This window comes from Pseudophryne corroboree (assembly GCF_028390025.1).
Source record: "Pseudophryne corroboree isolate aPseCor3 chromosome 3 unlocalized genomic scaffold, aPseCor3.hap2 SUPER_3_unloc_1, whole genome shotgun sequence".
Taxonomy (NCBI): domain Eukaryota; kingdom Metazoa; phylum Chordata; class Amphibia; order Anura; family Myobatrachidae; genus Pseudophryne; species Pseudophryne corroboree.
The window spans coordinates 3814789-3833234 of record NW_026967493.1 but is presented as its reverse complement, the minus strand read 5'-3'; the positions used below and the strand labels follow the sequence as shown (position 1 = coordinate 3833234).

At 45.8% G+C, this 18446-nt stretch overlaps 1 protein-coding gene across 2 annotated transcripts in view; it reads left to right on the top strand.

The window, feature by feature from the left end:
• The window catches only part of LOC134983111 (zinc finger protein ZFP2-like), a 120961-nt gene that overhangs the window by 90240 nt on the left and 12275 nt on the right, over positions 1–18446 (top strand). For both annotated transcript variants that reach the window (XM_063948826.1, XM_063948825.1), the window contains exons 7-8: positions 12339–12436; positions 12592–12706. In XM_063948826.1, the coding sequence (XP_063804896.1) occupies positions 12339–12436; positions 12592–12706 (213 nt within the window). The remainder of the gene's footprint in view (positions 1–12338; positions 12437–12591; positions 12707–18446) is intronic.

Here is an 18446-nt window from a genome sequence, read left to right as displayed (position 1 = left end):
CTCTTATCCCGCACCCTCCTCTGTCACTGCGCTAATCTCATCCCGCACCCTCCTCTGTCACTGCACTAATCTCTTATCCCGCACCCTCCTCTGTCACTGCGCTAATCTCTTATCCCGCACCCTCCTCTGTCACTGCGCTAATCTCTTATCCCGCACCCTCCTCTGTCACTGCGCTAATCTCTTATCCCGCACCCTCCTCTGTCACTGCGCCAGTCTCTTATCCCACACCCTCCTCTGTCACTGCGCTAGTCTCTTATCCCGCACCCTCCTCTGTCACTGCACTTATCCCGCATCCTCCTCTGTCACTGCACTAATCTCTTATCCCGCAGCCTCCTCTGTCACCGCGCTAATCTCTTATCCCGCGCCCTCCTCTGTCACTGCGCTAATCTCTTATCCCGCCCCCTCCTCTGTCACCGTGCTAATCTCTTATCCCGCCCCCTCCTCTGTCACCGTGCTAATCTCTTATCCCGCCCCCTCCTCTGTCATCGCGCTAATCTCTTATCCCGCGCCCTCCTCTGTCACTGCGCTAATCTGTTAACCTGCACCCTCCTCTGTCACTGCGCTAATCTCTTATCCCGCTCCCTCCTCTGTCACTGCACTAATCTATTATCCCGCTCCCTCCTCTATCTATACAGCAATTCAATTTAATTTTAGTTGTATGCTGAAAGCATAAATCTTTTACATAAATTATATTTAGTAGCCGTGATTTGGGAAGTACAGAGTGAGGTAAATGTAACGGGTGTAGTATGGTAAGCATACTGGCGCCGGGAGCCCGACCGCCAGCATACCGACAGCGTGGCGAGTGCAAATGAGCCCCTTGCGGGCTCGCTGCGCTCACTACGCTGTGGGCACGGTGGCACGTTACGCGCCCCACGCTATTTTATTCTCCCTCCAGGGGAGTCGTGGACCCCCACGAGGGAGAAAAAGTGTCGGCTGTCAGGATTCCGGCGCCGGTATACTGTGCGCCGGGATCCCGACAGTCAGCATACTGAAGACCACCCAATGTAACAGGGCAGCCGGGGAACATGGGTGGAATAGTCCCTGTTCCAAGTCTTATTACATAACATGATCCGGGTCCAGCAGCTGTCCTGACATGTATGTAATCAGTGCGTGGTGCTGACGTGTGCAGTGTCAGGGATCCCTGATCCTCCGGCTCTGTTACTTGTCTGCAATTACTGCACCAGGGCCCTCATTCCGAGTTGATCGCTCGCAAGGTGAATTTAGCAGAGTTGCTCACGCTAAGCCAACGCCTACTGGGAGTGTATCTTAGCTTCTTAAAATTGCGACCGATGTATTCGCAATATTGCGATTACAAACTACTTAGCAGTTTCAGAGTAGCTTCAGACTTACTCGGCATCTGCGTTCAGTTCAGTGCTTGTCGTTCCTGGTTTGACGTCATAAACACACCCAGCGTTCGCCCAGACACTCCCCCGTTTCTCCGGCCACTCCTGCGTTTTTTCCGGAAACGGTAGCGTTTTTATCCACACGCCCCGAAAACGCTGTGTTTCCGCCCAGTAACACCCATTTCCTGTCAATCACACTACGTTCGCCAGAGCGAAGAAAAAGCCGTGAGTAAAAATACTATCTTCATTGTAAAATTACTTGGCGCAGTCGCAGTGCGAATATTGCGCATGCGTACTAAGCGGAATTTCACTGCGATGCGAAGAAAATTACAGAGCGAACGACTCGGAATGAGGGCCCAGGTGCGTTATCTTACAGGTGACCCCGTTCCTGCCCAGTAGGGGCACACGCAGGAGTTTCCAGTGTTCCGGGATAGTTCTGTTATGGCGGGGGTGTAGTATGAGTTGTGTGACACTGAGAATACAAGGAGAATGACTACATTTGGGGTGAATGTAATAACCTGTGACTTGCAGCCATCGACAGGTTCCCGGCGAGTCTGGCTGATGTTTTAAAGTAGCAATAATGTAAAAGGCAACACCTGGTTGGTTTTGCCTTTTGAATGATTGCTACTTTAAAACATTAGACTTGCTGGTAACGCATCGATGTGTGCAAGTCACAGATTGTTACATTTTCCCCTCTGTCTGTTATTGGGGCAGTGTTACTGATTGGTGATTATCCAGTCTGTGTAGTGAGAAGAACTTCCCACCTATTAATGCTCATCTTATAACCAGTGAATAAGACAAACCTATGTATCAGATGTTATATCTCAGATATTAAGGTTGTAGTTTGAGATTACCAACAATATACAGTACAGATGATGCGTCCAGTGGATATGTGGAAGTCTGATGTATGCGGCATGTGGGGAGGTCTCATGGGCTTTTCATTTGCATCTGAGAAAGTCTGATGGATATGTAGTGTGGAATGATGGGCATCAGTGTGAGACAAGGTGTCAGGAGGACTGAGCAGGACCCAAAGCTCCATCCCAGTGCCTCCACCTCACTCACTGGTGCATGAGAGGCACAATGAGCAGAAGATCCTGGAACTCACCCGCAAGATCATTCAGCTGCTGACTGGAGAGGTGACTGCTGGGAATGGGACATTATACTGTGACACTGGGGGACATGACTGGAGAGGTGACTGCTGGGAATGGGACATTATACTGTGACACTGGGGGACATGACTGGAGAGGTGACTGCTGGGAATGGGGCATTATACTGTGACACCAGGGGAGGTGACTGGAGAGGTGACTGCTGGGAATGGGACAGTAACATCAGGGGATATGACCGGAAAGGTGGCTGCTGGGAATGGGACATTATAAAGTAACACCGGGAGACATGACTGGAGAGGTGACTGCTGGAAATGGGGCATTATATTGTGACACCAGGGGAGGTGACTGGAGAGGTGACTGCTGGGAATGGGACATTATACAGTAACATCAGGGGAGGTGACTAGAGAGGTGACTGCTGGGAATGGGGCGTTATACAGTAACACCAGGGGAGGTGACTGCTGGGAATGGGGCATTATACAGTAACACCAGGGGATGTTACTGGAGAGGTGACTGCTGGGAATGGGACATTATACAGTAATACCAGGGGATATGACCGGAGAGGTGACTGCTGGGAATGGGACATTATACAGTAACACCAGGGGATATGACCGGAGAGGTGACTGCTGGGAATGGGACATTATACAGTATCACCAGGGGATGTAACATAGTCGGTGAGGTTGAAAAAGACTAGTAGTCCATTGAGTTCATCCTGAATTATATTGCATACCTTATTCAATTTCGGTTAAAGGCTATATCCTCGTATATCTTTATCCGTTAGAAGTTTGTCTAGCCCTTTTTTAAACGCTTTGACTGAGTCCGCCATTTCAACCTTCTCTGGCAGTGTATTCCATATTCGTATTGCCCTTACAGTGAAGAATCCCTTCCTGCGCTGAGTGTGAAATTTCCTCTCCTCAAGCCTTAGCGGGTGTCCGCTCATTTTGTGTAGAGGTTTCTTAGTAAACAACTCACATGATAGCTCCACATATTGCCCCTTTATATATTTGTAAATATTAATCATATCTCCTCTTAGTCGTCTCATTTCTAGTGTAAACATATCTAACCTAGAAGCCTCTCCTCATAGTCCAGTGTCTCCAACCTCTTACTCAATTTGGTAGCTCGTCTCTGAACCTTTTCAAGTTCTAATATGTCTCTTTTATAGTGTGGTGCCCAGAACTGTACACAATACTCTAGATGTGGCCGTACCAATGATTTGTACAGTGGCAGGATTACGCTCTCATCCCTTGTCTCAATTCCTCTGTTAATGTATGCTAACACCTTATTTGCCTTTGTCGTTGCACTTTGACATTGTGTACTGTTGCTATGTCTACTATCAATGAACACCCCCAAATCCTTTTCTAACAGTTTCCCCTAGATCAATCAATCAATCTAGATAAACTACATCAACTGCGTTACCCTGGTCGAAATTGTTGCTTTACTATCTCATAGAAGCTAATCACATTAGTTTGGCATGACCTATTTCTCACAAAACCATGCTGGTTCTTATTAATAGCATAGGAGTTCTCCAAGTAGTCCTGTATGCTGTCCCTTAGTATACTTTCCAATAGATTCCTCACTATTGATGTCAGACTAAACGGTCTATAGTTACCAGGATGACGTTTAATACCCTTTTAAAATATTGGGACTACATCTGCTATACGCCAATCCTTTGGTACCATGCCTAAGTGACTCAGTGAAAATCAGATACAGTGGCCTTGCTATTCAGTATTTAGCTCCATCAGAACCCTAGGATATAGGCCTTCTGGACCAGGATATTTATTTGTCTTCATTTTTTTTAATCGTTCACGGACTGCTTTCTCAGATAGATAAGTATTAAGCAATGGGCCTTTATCAATACTTTTTTTTATTGTTACTCACTAATCCCACAATCTGCTCCTCTCTAGTTAACACTGGTGAGAAAAATGTGTTCAATATTTCAGCTTTTTCTTTGTCGTCATTTATCAGGAATCCCAGTTTGCTTTTTTTTTTTCAATCATGTAGTTTTTTTACTGAAAGGGAGAAACATACGGAACAGCAAATGAGAAAATAACAGTGATACAATCAGTATTCGTGTGGCTACGAAGCCAGTATTATAATATACACGTCACATTTCTCCAAAAGAAAGAAAAAAGACAGTAGAAGGATAAGACTTAATAATACAATAATGTTATATCTGGAGAATGAGAGTGGGAGTAGTAAGACAGATTTAGAGAAATGAGAGACATAACATCGGGGAGAAACTCAAGCTCGTGATGTTGCAAGCTAAAATGGAAGCAATAGGTATGTGGAAATGTAGAAAGGTCAAGCAGATGGGAAGGGGAGAATGGGAGAGAGAAATCAAGAGGTGGAGAAAGAAGAAGAGGAGGTCCTCCTCTGGGTTGGGGGCCCGTTAAGTATGAAGGAAATAAGGGGGGGGGGGGAGTTAAGGATTGGAATTTGTGCTTAGTTCAATCCTGGGAGGGTATGGTCATGGTATCGGTACCAGGGAAGCCAGATGGAGTGGAATTTTTGTACGGAGTTGCATTGGAGGCTAGTAATATATTCCATGTTTGCGACAAACCAAATTCTGTTTATTAGTGCCTGACGACTGGGAGCTTCAGGGCTCTTCCAGTTACGTGCTATTTAATATTTAACTGCGCAAGAGCTGAAGACGATCAATTTCTTCGAATCCTTAGAAATAGCGTCGGGCGGGGTGCAGAGAAGAAAGTTTGTGGCTTGGAGAGATGCGGATAAATCGATTAGTTGAGAGGAGAGCATACGGACCATCGCCCAATACTTAACAATTACCGGGCAGGTCCACCAAATGTGATAGAATGTGCCCACCTGGCCGCAGTTCCTCCAGCAAAGGTTGGAGGTATCCGGATAAATCCTGTGTAGCTGATCCGGAACCAAGTACCATCTCGTGTATATTTTGTACGAGTTTTCGCGAATTGCTACGCTTATGGAGCATTGTGAGATCGCGGAACAAATTGCGCTCCACCCCTCCTCGTCGAAGTTTTGCCCGAGATCCGCCTCCCGTGCTAGCTCGTGCGGCTCGAGAGGGGGATATTCAGGGAAGAGGATGGATTTGTAGAGGAGAGAAATAGCGCCCACATCAGTTGAGTTATATATGCAGAATCTCTCAAGAGGGGAGGGAATCGGCAATGGGAACGGTAGACGAAGAGAAGAAATAAAGCGACGGATTTGAAGATATTGGTAAAACAGAGAGTTGGGTAAATTGTATGTGTTTTGTAAATCAGAAAATTATCTAATGGTATGTGTCCCTGTGAAGTGGTGAATTCTGGTGACGTCAGCAGAAATCCAAGGGCGAGCCATTTGGTGGGAGAGCCCCGGAGGAAATGCTGAGTTATACCAGATGCCCAGTTCGCTTTTTGATGGTCCTATATTCTCTGTTTTTTAGTCTCTTACCATTTATGTACTTAAAGAATTTTTTAGGGTTAGTTTTACTCTCTTTAGCGATTTGCTTTTCGTTTTCTATTTTAGCTGCTCTGATGTCCTCTTTGCATTTTTTGTTACATTCCTTGTAGTACTGGAATGACTCCATCTTCCCATCTGATTTTAAAAGTTTTCAATGATCGCCTCTTTTTATCCATTTCTTCCTTTACCTTTTTGTTTAACCACATTGGTTTGAATTTAATTTTTCACTGCCCAAGGGGATGCACTTATGGGTATATTTGTCTAGCATCGTTTTACAAACATCCCACATTTCGGCAGTGTTCTTTCCCTGAAACAAAGTCCCCCAATCTATGTCCTTTAGTGCGTTTTTCAGCATGTTAAAATTAGCTTTTTTAAAGTTTAGTCTTAGTTGTACCCTTAGAGTGCTGCTTTTGAATGCTGATGTCGAATGTGATCATATTATGATCAATGTTACCCAAGGTCTCTCCTACTGCGGTATTCGCTGTTTTCTTTACGTTGTTAGTTAGTACCAGGTCCAGTCTAGTCCCTACTTTGGTTGGTTCCTCGACTATTTGCGACAAGTAGTTATCCTTTAGCATATTGAAGAACCTTTTAACCCTAGCTGTATTACATGAATAGCTGGCCCATTTTATGTCCGGATAATCAAAGTCCCCAATGATTAGGACCCCCTTCCCCAGCCCTGTAGTATCAAGAGTTGCACTTCCTCACTCACACTAATATCAGGCAGTTTATAACATGTCCCAATTAAAAGTTTTTTTGTATTTTTCTTTTCCATAGAAATTTCAACCCATAGTATCTCCACAATGTCTCCAGTTCCCTCGTAAATAACCTCCTTTAAGTATAGTTTTAGAAATGGTTTAACATATAGACATACACCATCCCCTCTTTTAATAGCCCTGTCTCTCCTGAAAAGAGTATAACCCTCCAAGTTAGCTACCCAATTGTGGGAATCATCCCACCATGTCTCCATGATACCTATATTGTATTGTTCCTTCATTACAAGCATTTCTAATTCCCCCATTTTGCCTGAAAGGCTTCTTGCATTTGCAAGCATACTAACCTAAAATGTAATACCCTTATCTATTTGTCTATTCATTGGTATCCTTTCCCTTCTTACTTTAGTATTCCCTGATTTTTCAATTCATGCTGTTCTTCCCCTCACCCCTTCTCCACCCCCATTATACTTAATACCTCCTCCATTGCTACAGGAGAGGTGACTGCTGGGAATGGGACATTATACAGTAACACCGGGAGATGTGACTGGAGAGGTGACTGCTGGGATTGGGACATTAGACAATAACACCAGGGAATGTGACTAGAGAGGTGACTGCTGGGAATGGGACATTATACAGTAACACCAGGGGATGTGACTGGAGAGGTGACTGCTGGGAATGGGACATTATACAGTAACACCAGGGGAAGTGACTGGAGAGAGGTGACTGCTGGGAATGGGACATTATACAGTAACACCAGGGGAGGTGACTGGAGAGGTGACTGCTGGGCATGGGACATTATACAGTAACACCGGGGGATGTGACCGGAGAGGTGACTGCTGGGAATTGGACATTATACAGTAACACCAAGGGAGGTGACTGGAGAGATGACTGCTGGGAATGGGACATTATAAAGTAACAACATGGGATGTGACTGGAGAGGTGACTGCTGGGAATGGGACATTATACAGTAACACTGGGGGATGTGACCAGAGAGGTGACTGCTGGGAATGGGACATTATACAGTAACACCGGGGGATGTGACCGGAGAGGTGGCTGCTCGGAATGGGACATTATACATTAACACCAGGGGAGGTGACTGGAGAGGTGACTGCTGGGAATGGGACATTATACAGTAACAACATGGGATGTGACTGGAGAGGTGACTGCTGGGAATGGGACATTATACAGTAACACCAGGGGAGGTGACTGGAGAGGTGACTGCTGGGAATGGGACATTATACAGTAACACCGGGGGATGTGACCGGAGAGGTGACTGCTGTGAATTGGACATTATACAGTAACACCAAGGGAGGTGACTGGAGAGGTGACTGCTGGGAATGGGACATTATACAGTAACACCGGGGGATGTGACCGGAGAGGTGACTGCTGGGAATGGGACATTATACAGTAACACCGGGGGATGTGACCGGAGAGGTGGCTGCTGGGAATGGGACATTATACATTAACACCAGGGGAGGTGACTGCAGAGGTGACTGCTGGGAATGGGACATTATACAGTAACAACATGGGATGTGACTGGAGAGGTGACTGCTGGGAATGGGACATTATACAGTAACACTAGGGGAGGTGACTGGAGAGGTGACTGCTGGGAATGGGACATTATACAGTAACACCGGGGGATGTGACCGGAGAGGTGACTGCTGGGAATTGGACATTATACAGTAACACCAAGGGAGGTGACTGGAGAGATGACTGCTGGGAATGGGACATTATACAGTAACAACATGGGATGTGACTGGAGAGGTGACTGCTGGGAATGGGACATTATACAGTAACACCAGGGGATGTGACTGGAGAGGTGACTGCTGGGAATGGGGCATTATACAGTAACACCAGGGGATGTGACCGGAGAGTTGGCTGCTGGGAATGGGACATTATACAGTAATACCAGGGGAGGTGACTGGAGAGGTGACTGCTGGGAATGGGACATTGGGGGTAATTCCAAGTTGATCGCAGCAGGAATTCTGTTAGCAATTGGGCAAAACCATGTGCACTGCAGGGGAGGCAGATATAACATGTGCAGAGAGAGTTAGATTTGTGTGTGGTGTGTTCAATCTGCAATCTAATTTGCAGTGTAAAACTAAAGCAGCCAGTATTTACCCTGCACAGAAATAAAATAACCCACCCAAATCTAACTCTCTCTGCACATGTTTTATCTGCCCCCCCTGCAGTGCACATGGTTTTGCCCAACTGCTAAAAAATGTCCTGCTGCGATCAACTTGGAATTACCCCCATTATACAGTAACATCAGGGGATGTGTCTGTGTGATGACTGTGTCATTGTTCCTGTCTGTCTATCTTTTGAGCAGGGGGCTGATCAGTGAGGAGGGCACTTTCTAATTTTTAAAGGCAACTATTTGCATTGATAAAGCTAGAAGGGGATAGTAAGCTCACAGTACACAGCAGTATATTCACCTCATGTGTGCACCACCGCACATGTGCACCTAGTGTATTATATACCCCCAGGTACATATAGAACACCCATATAACACTCGGGATCTGTACTACCAGAGCTATACGTCCAGTCTAGTGGAGAGATCGGCTGCAGTATGTAAGAAACAATAAATGGGGAATAAGTAATAACTGTGTCCTCAGTTGCTGGAGCTGGTGTAATCCTCAGGGATGTATAATAGAAATGACCAGGAAAGAGTTAAATTAGTAGTTCCCTCTTCTCAGGGGGAGGAGATACCACAGTCACTGGGATCTGTACATAAAGACTGTTGTACTGGGGAAATAAGCAGAATACATACGATATGTCGGCAGGAGTTTGCCGGCACCACAATGCCAACAATGCTAAATGGCTACGTGAGGCATTTCACCAATGTCGGCTCTATAAATTCAAACATGATGATACGCATGCACAGTCTTACCGTTTTTTTACCTGATCGCTGTGAAAATCGGCAGCGAGCAATCAACTCGGAATGACCCCCAATAACAGACAGTTATAGAGGTAGGAGGGCTTTGCTCGCAAGCTGACAATCTATTGGGAAATAGGCATCGACACACAAGGATAGGTGCTATCTATCGCATAATTATCCACCAGATTGCAAAGGTCCCTGGTGGGCTGTATGATATGGTCACACGGTGATGTTATAACAAATGGATCTAAAGAGCCACCGTGGCGCCAACTCAAATCTATAATAGCAGCTACCCACTTTAGACCAGTGGTATTCCCTTTTACCAAAGTGTACCTGTATCTAGAACATGCAAAAGAAGGTCCAATAGGGTCCGCTAAATGAGTAAAATCAGATGCAATATACTTCCCTTAATACTTCACACGTTCATTTGTGAATAAATCTCAAATGAGTTCCATATAAAAAAAGAAGAAAATATGGATAGCATATAGTGTAGTATATTTATATAGGGAAATTTAATATATAACAACAACTTCCATATTCAGCATATAAAAACATATGACAAATAGGCATTCCTTCATAAAAATGACCCATGCAGTGGGTAATGGTTAAGGTAGAGGATTACCAGTTGGCTGCGTAGTATGGGCCTTAAGATGTGCATATAGGATGACTGGCTCCGGAACCCGTCTCCCCGGTCCACGTGACGCTACCGTCTGGTCTGCCAAATACCATCCAAATGCAGACCAGACGGTAGCGTCAGGTGGACCGGGGAGACGGGTTCCGGAGCCTATTAGTCATATATGTTATTATATCCTGAATATTGAAGTTGTTGTTATATATTAAATTTCCCTATATAAATATACTACACTATATGCTATCCATATTTTCTTCTTTTTTATATGGAACTCATTTGAGATTTATTCACAAATGAATGTGTGAAGTATTAAGGGAAGTATATTGCATCTGTTTTTACTCATTTAGCGGACCCTATTGGACCTTCTTTTGCATGTTCTACACACAGCAATGTTGGCCAGTGGTCAGAAGGTTGTGAAAGTGAAGAAAGAGAAAATATGTCAGGTTATGTGTGGACTGTACAAATGGGATGTAATTGGATAGGAAAGATTCTGAAGGTTATGTGAGTGGTTATGGAATGTGATAAGCTGCCTGAAGAGTTGAGTTTTTAGGGAAGGCTTGAAGGTTTGGAGACTAGGGGAGAGTCTTATTGTGCGTGGTAGGGCATTCCACAGAGTGGGTGCAGCCCGAAGAAAGTCCTGCAATCTTTAATGAGAGCGAGTAATGAGTGTGGATGAGAGACGCAGGTCTTGTGAAGAGCAAAGAGGTCGGGTTGGCAGATATTTTGAGATAATCAAAGTGATGTACGTTGGTGTCGTTTTGTTAATAGCCTTGTGTGTGAGTAAAAGTAGTTTATATTGAATACGGTAGAATACAGGTAACCAATGGAGGGACTGACAGAGCGGATCTGCAGACGATGAACGTCTAGTGAGAAAGATTAGCCTCGTAGCTGCATTCAGAATGGATTGTAGTGGCAAGAGTCTCTTTTCGGTTATTACAGTAAAAGAAGACTATTGCAATAATCAATGCAGGAGATAATGAGAGTATGGATTAGAGTTTTTGCTGTGTCTTGTGTAAGATATGGTCGTAGTTTTGATATGTTTCTTAGATATATGTAACAGGACTTAGAGACATATTGTGGGAAACAAAGGACAGTTCAGAGTCGAGGATGACACCTAGGCAGCGAGCTTGTGGGGTAGGGATGATTGCTGAGTTCTCAACAGTGATAGAGATATCAGGTTGGTAAATACTATTGGTCGGTGGAAATATAATTAATTCTGTTTTGGAAATATTAAGTTTGAGGGAGATGACATCCAAGAGGAAACTGCAGAAAGTCATTCAATGATACGGACCGATACAGATCGAGACAAATCAGGGGCGGATAAGTAGCTTTGAGTATCATCCATGTCACATGATACTGAAATCCAAAAGAGCTGATTAGATTGCCAAGAGATGAGGTATAGATTGAGAAAAGCAGAGGAGCTAAGACTGAGCCTTGCTGTACTGTAAGTGATAGAGGTAGAGAAGAGGAGGTGGAATCAGAGAAATGGACACTTAAGGCGCGATTAGATATAGGTAGGATAGGAACCAAGAAAGGGCTGTGTCTTGAAGACCTAGGGATTGTAGTGTTTGTATGAGAAGAGAGTGGTCAACAGTGTCATAAGCAGCAGAGAGATGTAGAAGAATGAGAAGTCAGTAATGGCCTTTACACTTAGCAGTTCCTACTTTAGTCAGTACTGTCTCTGTAGAATGTTGGGAACGAAATCCTGAATGAAGTGGGTCCAATAAGTTGTGTGAGATAAGAAAGTGTGAGATGAGTGCAGGCAAGCCTCTCAAGTAGCTTGGAGCGACATGGGAGCTGAGAGATTAGACGGTAGTATGAGAGAGAGTTAGGGTAAGAATTTTGTTTTGTTTTTAGATTGGGAGTAATCACAGTTCTGTAATACACACTTCTAGTGCCGACACCGTCACAGGGCTTTATGTAACATGTTAACGTTGTCATCATTAAGGTGCCAACACACTGCTGCCGACAGTGACATTAAGGAGAATATCACTCCCCATAATGGCTGCATCCCAATTAAGCATTACATGCTCCCTGCTTGACCTGTCTCTCTCACTTTCCCTCTGTGTCTGACATAAAACAAGGGCAGGGCTGACGTGATGATGGAGAATCACCGGCCCCTCACATCACTGGGTAAGAGGAGACTGTCATGTAGTGTAATGGAGAGAGCAGCTATGGGGGCCACCTAGATACACATCACCTGATAATCACATATATACAATGTACTCAGTCACTGTGTGTCTCCTACAGATGGGGCCAGTAACAGGAATATTCCAGAGAGATGTCCCCGTCCTCTTTATCCCCAGGATCATACAGAGGGAAATCACAGTGTACTACAGGAGGGTCAGGTAGGTGGAATTGGGGGGCTCACAAATAACCAATGTGATTTGATCTGTAGAGTAACTGTGAGGGTTTCATACTTGGATATTTATATTTGTCTAATCATGATTAAATAAATCGAACACTTTTGAAGTTTTTTTTTATTATTTTGTGTATTGTTTAGGATGAAGCCTTTAATACTATTATTAAAGTAGAAGTTATAAAAGAGGAAGAGGAGACATATGTGAAGGGTGATCAGCTGTGTGGTGAGGAGGAAATCCCTACAGATATCAGCACAGGTAAGTAATAGTCACTAAGTATGTATTATACTCCTGCTCTCCCCCTCACATCATGTCACTGTGTGTTACCAGCCCAGATATCTGACCAGTCTCCTCCCCACACTGGCTGGTATATCTCATACATCAGGAGCCATCAGCCCCTATTATACTCCTGCTCTCCCCCCTCACATCATGTCACTGTGTGTTACCAGCCCAGAGATTTGACCAGTCTCCTCCCCACACTCTCTGGTGTATCTCATACATCAGGAGCCATCAGCCCCTATTATACTCCTGCTCTCCCCCTCACATCATGTCACTGTGTGTTACCAGCCCAGAGATTTGACCAGTCTCCTTCGCACACTCTCTGGTGTATCTCATACATCAGGAGTCCTCAGCCCCTATTATACTCCTGCTCTCCCCCTCACATCATGTCACTGTGTATTACCAGCCCAGAGATCTGTCCAGTCTCCTCCCCCCACTAAAACCATATACCATATAAAATATGTATATTACAAGGAAGCGCATATATATTTTCATCTGTTTGATTACAATTATATATTTATTTATTGTTTAATAATCAGATTTCTTGTTAATGCACAACATAAAAAATTAATAAAATCTTTAAAACACACCAGGGCTGCAATATTGAAATGTCCAGAAACTGTGACTGTTACCGTCCAAATAACCCTATACCGCTGGAGCTCCAATATGGATTTCTCTATCGTCCTAGTGGATGCTGGGGTTCCTGAAAGGACCATGGGGAATAGCGGCTCCGCAGGAGACAGGGCACAAAAAGTAAAGCTTTAGGATCAGGTGGTGTGCACTGGCTCCTCCCCCTATGACCCTCCTCCAAGCCAGTTAGATTTTTGTGCCCGGCCGAGAAGGGTGCAATCTAGGTGGCTCTCCTAAAGAGCTGCTTAGGAAAGTTTAGCTTAGGTTTTTTATTTTACAGTGAGTCCTGCTGGCAACAGGATCACTGCAACGAGGGACTTAGGGGAGAAGAAGTGAACTCACCTGCGTGCAGGATGGATTGGCTTCTTGGCTACTGGACATCAGCTCCAGAGGGACGATCACAGGTACAGCCTGGATGGTCACCGGAGCCTTGCCGCCGGCCCCCTTGCAGATGCTGAAGTAAGAAGAGGTCCAGAATCGGCGGCAGAAGACTCCTCAGTCTTCTAAAGGTAGCGCACAGCACTGCAGCTGTGCGCCATTTTCCTCTCAGCACACTTCACACGGCAGTCACTGAGGGTGCAGGGCGCTGGGAGGGGGGCGCCCTGGGAGGCAAATGAATACCTATTTTGGCTAAAAATACCTCACATATAGCCTCCGGAGGCTATATGGAGATATTTAACCCCTGCCAGAATCCGTTAAGAGCGGGAGACGAGGCCGCCGAAAAAGGGGCGGGGCCTATCTCCTCAGCACACAGCGCCATTTTCCCTCACAGAAAGGCTGGAGGGAAGGCTCCCAGGCTCTCCCCTGCACTGCACTACAGAAACAGGGTTAAAACAGAGAGGGGGGGCACTAATTTGGCGATATGCTTATATATATATTAAGATGCTATAAGGGAAAACACTTATATAAGGTTGTCCCTATATAATTATAGCGTTTTTGGTGTGTGCTGGCAAACTCTCCCTCTGTCTCTCCAAAGGGCTAGTGGGTCCTGTCCTCTATCAGAGCATTCCCTGTGTGTGTGCTGTGTGTCGGTACGTGTGTGTCGACAGGTAGGAGGACGATGTTGGTGAGGAGGCGGAGCAATTGCCTGTAATGGTGATGTCACTCTCTAGGGAGTCGACACCGGAATGGATGGCTTATTTAGGAAATTACGTGATAATGTCAACACGCTGCAAGGTCGGTTGACGACATGAGACGGCCGACAAACAATTAGTACGGTCCAGACGTCTCAAAAACACCGTCAAGGGTTTTAAAACGCCCGTTTACTTTAGTCGGTCGACACAGACACAGACAGGGACACTGAATCCAGTGTCGACGGTGAATAAACAAACGTATTCCTTATTAGGGCCACACGTTAAAGGCAATGAAGGAGGTGTTACGTATTTCTGATACTACAAGTACCACAAAAGAGGGTATTATGTGGGATGTGAAAAAACTACCATAGTTTTTCCTGAATCAGATAAATTAAATAAAGTGTGTGATGATGCGTGGGTTCCCCCCGATAGAAAATTATGGGCGGTATACCCTTTCCCGCCAGAAGTTAGGGCGCGTTGGGAAACACCCCTTAAGGTGGATAAGGCGCTCACACGCTTATCAAAACAAGTGGCGGTACCGTCTATAGATAGGGCCGTCCTCAAGGACCAGCTGACAAGGCTGGAAAATATAATAAAAAGTATATACACACATACTGGTGTTATACTGCGGCCAGCGATCGCCTCAGCCTGGATGTGCAGAGCTAGGGTGGCTTGGTCGGATTCCCTGACTAAAAATATTGATACCCTTGACAGGGACAGTATTTTATTGACTATAGAGCATTTCTATATATGCGAGATGCACAGAGGGATATTTGCACTCTGGCATCATGAATAAACGCGATGTCCATAACTGCCAGAAGATGTTATGGACACGACAGTGGTCAGGTGATGCAGATTCCAAACGGCACAGTATGGCCGTATAAAGGAAGAGGACTTGTTTGGGGTCGGTCCATCGGACCTGGTGGTCACGGCAACTGCTGGAAAATCCACCGTTTTTTACCCTAAGTCACATCTCTGCAGAAAAAGACACCGTCTTTTCAGCCTCAGTCCTCTCGTCCCTATAAGATCATATCTGCCCAGGGATAGAGGAAAGGGAAGAAGACTGCAGCAGGCAGCCTATTCCCAGGAACAGAAGCGTTCCACCGCGTCTGACAAGTTCTCAGCATGGCGCTGAGACCGTACAGGACCCCTGGATCCTACAAGTAGTATCCCGGGGGTACAGATGGGAATGTCGAGACGTTTCCCCTTCGCAGGCTCCTGAAGTCTGCTTTACCAAGTCTCCCTCCGACAAGGAGGTAGTATGGGAAAAAATTCACAAGCTGTATTCCCAGCAGGTGACAATTAAATTACCCCTCCTACTACAGAAAAGGGGTATTATTCCACACTATATTGTGGTACTGAAGCCAGAAGGCTAGGTGAGACTTATTCTAAAAAATTTTTTTTGAACACTTACAAAGGTTCAAATTAAGATGAAGTCACTCAGAGCAGTGATAACGAACCAGGAAGAAGGGGACTATATAGTGTCCCGGGACATCAGGGATGCTTACCTCTATGTCCCAAATTTGCCCTTCTCACTAAGGGTACCTCAGGTTCGTGGTGCAGAACTGTCACTATCAGTTTCAGACGCTGCCGTTTGGATTGTCCACGGCACCCCGGGGTCTTTACCAAGGTAATGGCCGAATTGATGATTCTTCTTCGAAAAAAAAGGCGTCTTAATTATCCCTTACTTGGACGATCTCCTGATAGGGGCATAGTCCAGGGAACAGTTGGAGGTCGGAGTAGCACTATCTCGGATACTGCTACAATCAGCACGGGTGGATTCTAAATATTCCAAAATCGCAGCTGATCCCGACGACACGTCTGCTGTGCCTAGGGATGATTCTGGACACAGTCCAGAAAAAGGTGTTTCTCCCGGAAGAGAAAGCCAGGGAGTTATCCGAGCAAGTCAGGAACCTCCTAAAAACAGTGCATCATTGCACAAGGGTCCTGGTAAAAATGGTGGCTTCCTACGAAGCAATTCCATTCGGCAGATTTCACGTAAGAACTTTTCAGTGGGATCTGCTGGACAAATGGTCCGGATCGCATCTTCAGATGCATCAGCGGATAACCCAATATCCAAGGACAAGGGTGTCTCTCCTGTGGTGGTTATAGAGTGCTCATCTTCTAGAGGGCCGCAGATTCGGCATTCAGGATTGGATGCTGGTAACCACGGAGCCCAGCCTGAGAGGCTGGGGAGCAGTCACACAAGGGAAAAATTTCCAGGGAGTGTGATCAAGTATGGAGACTTTTCTCCACATAAATATACTGGAGCTAAGGGTAAATTTATAATGCTCTAAGCTTAGCAAGACCTCTGCTTCAAGGTCAGCCGGTATTGATCCAGTGGGAAAAACATCACGGCAGTCGCCCACGTAAACAGACAGGGCGACACAAGAAGCAGGAGGGCAATGGCAGAAACTGCAAGGACTTTTCGCTGGGCGGAAAATCATGTGATAACACTGTCAGCAGTTTTTCATCCCGGGAATGGAAACTGGGAAGCAGACTTCCTCAGCACGACCTCCACCCGGGAGAGTGGAAACTTCATTGAGAAGTTTTTTCCACATGATTGTAAACCGTTGGGAAATACCAAAGGTGGACATGATGGCGTCCCGTCTGAACAAAAAACGGGACAGGTATTGCGCCAGGTCAAGAGACCCTCAGGCAATAGATGTGGACGTTCTGGTAACACCGTGGGTGTACCAGTCGGTGTATGTGTTCCCTCCTCTGCTTCTCATACCTAAGGTGCTGAGAATTATAAGACGTAGAGGAGTAAGAACTATACTCATGGCTCCGGATTGGCCAAGAAGGACTTGGTACCCGGAACTTCAAGAGATGCTTACAGAGGTCTTATGGCCTCTGCCGCTAAGAAGGGACTTGCTTCAGCAAGTACCATGTCTGTTCCAAGACTTACCGCAGCTGCGTTTGTCGGCATGGCGATGGAAAGCCGGATCCTAAGGGAAAAAAGGCATTCCGGAAGAGGTCATTCCTACCCTGGTCAAAGCCAGAAAGGAGGTGACCGCACAACATTATCACCACGTGTGGCGAAAATATGTTGCGTGGTGTGAGGCCAGGAAGGCCCCACAAAGAAATTTCAACTCGGTCGTTTCCTGCATTTCCTGCAAACAGGAGTGTCTATGGGCCTCAAATTGGGGTCCATTAAGGTTCAAATTCGGCCCTGTAAATTTTCTTCCAGAAAGAATTGGCTTCAGTTCCTGAAGTCCAGAAGTTTGTCAAGGGAGTATTGCATATACAAACCCCTTTTTTGTGCCTCCAGTGGCACTGTGGGATCTCAACGTAGTTCTGGGATTCCTCAAATCACATTGGTTTAAAACCAGTCAAATATGTGGATTTGCAGCATCTCACATAAAAAGTGACCATGCTCTTGGCCCTGGCCTGGACCAGGCGAGTGTCAAATTGGTGTTTTTTTCTCAAAAAAGCCCATATCTGTTTGTCCATTCGGACAGGGCAGAGCTGCGGACTCGTCCCCAGTTCTCTCCCTAAGGTGGTGTCAGTGTTTCACCTGAACCAGCTTATTGTGGTGCCTTGCACCTACTAGGGACTTGGAGGACTCCAAGTTGCTAGAAGTTGTCAGGGCCCTGAAAATATGTTCCAGGACAGCTGGAGTCAGAAAATCTGACTCGCTGTTTATACTGTATGCACCCAACAAGTTGGGTGCGCCTGCTTCTAAGCAGTCGATTGCTCGTTGGATTTGTAACACAATTCAACTTGCACATTCTGAGGCAGGCCTGCCACAGTCTAAATCGGTTAAGGCCCATTCCACAAGGAAGGTGGGCTCATCTTGGGCGGCTGCCCGAGAGGTCTCGGCATTACAACTCTGCCGAGCAGCTACGTGGTCAGGGGAGAACACGTTTGTAAAATTCTACAAATTTGATATCCTGGCAAAAGAGGACCTGGAGTTCTCTCATTCGGTGCTGCAGAGTCATCCGCACTCTCCCGCCCGTTTGGGAGCTTTGGTATAATCCCCATGGTCCTTTCAGGAACCCCAGCATCCACTAGGA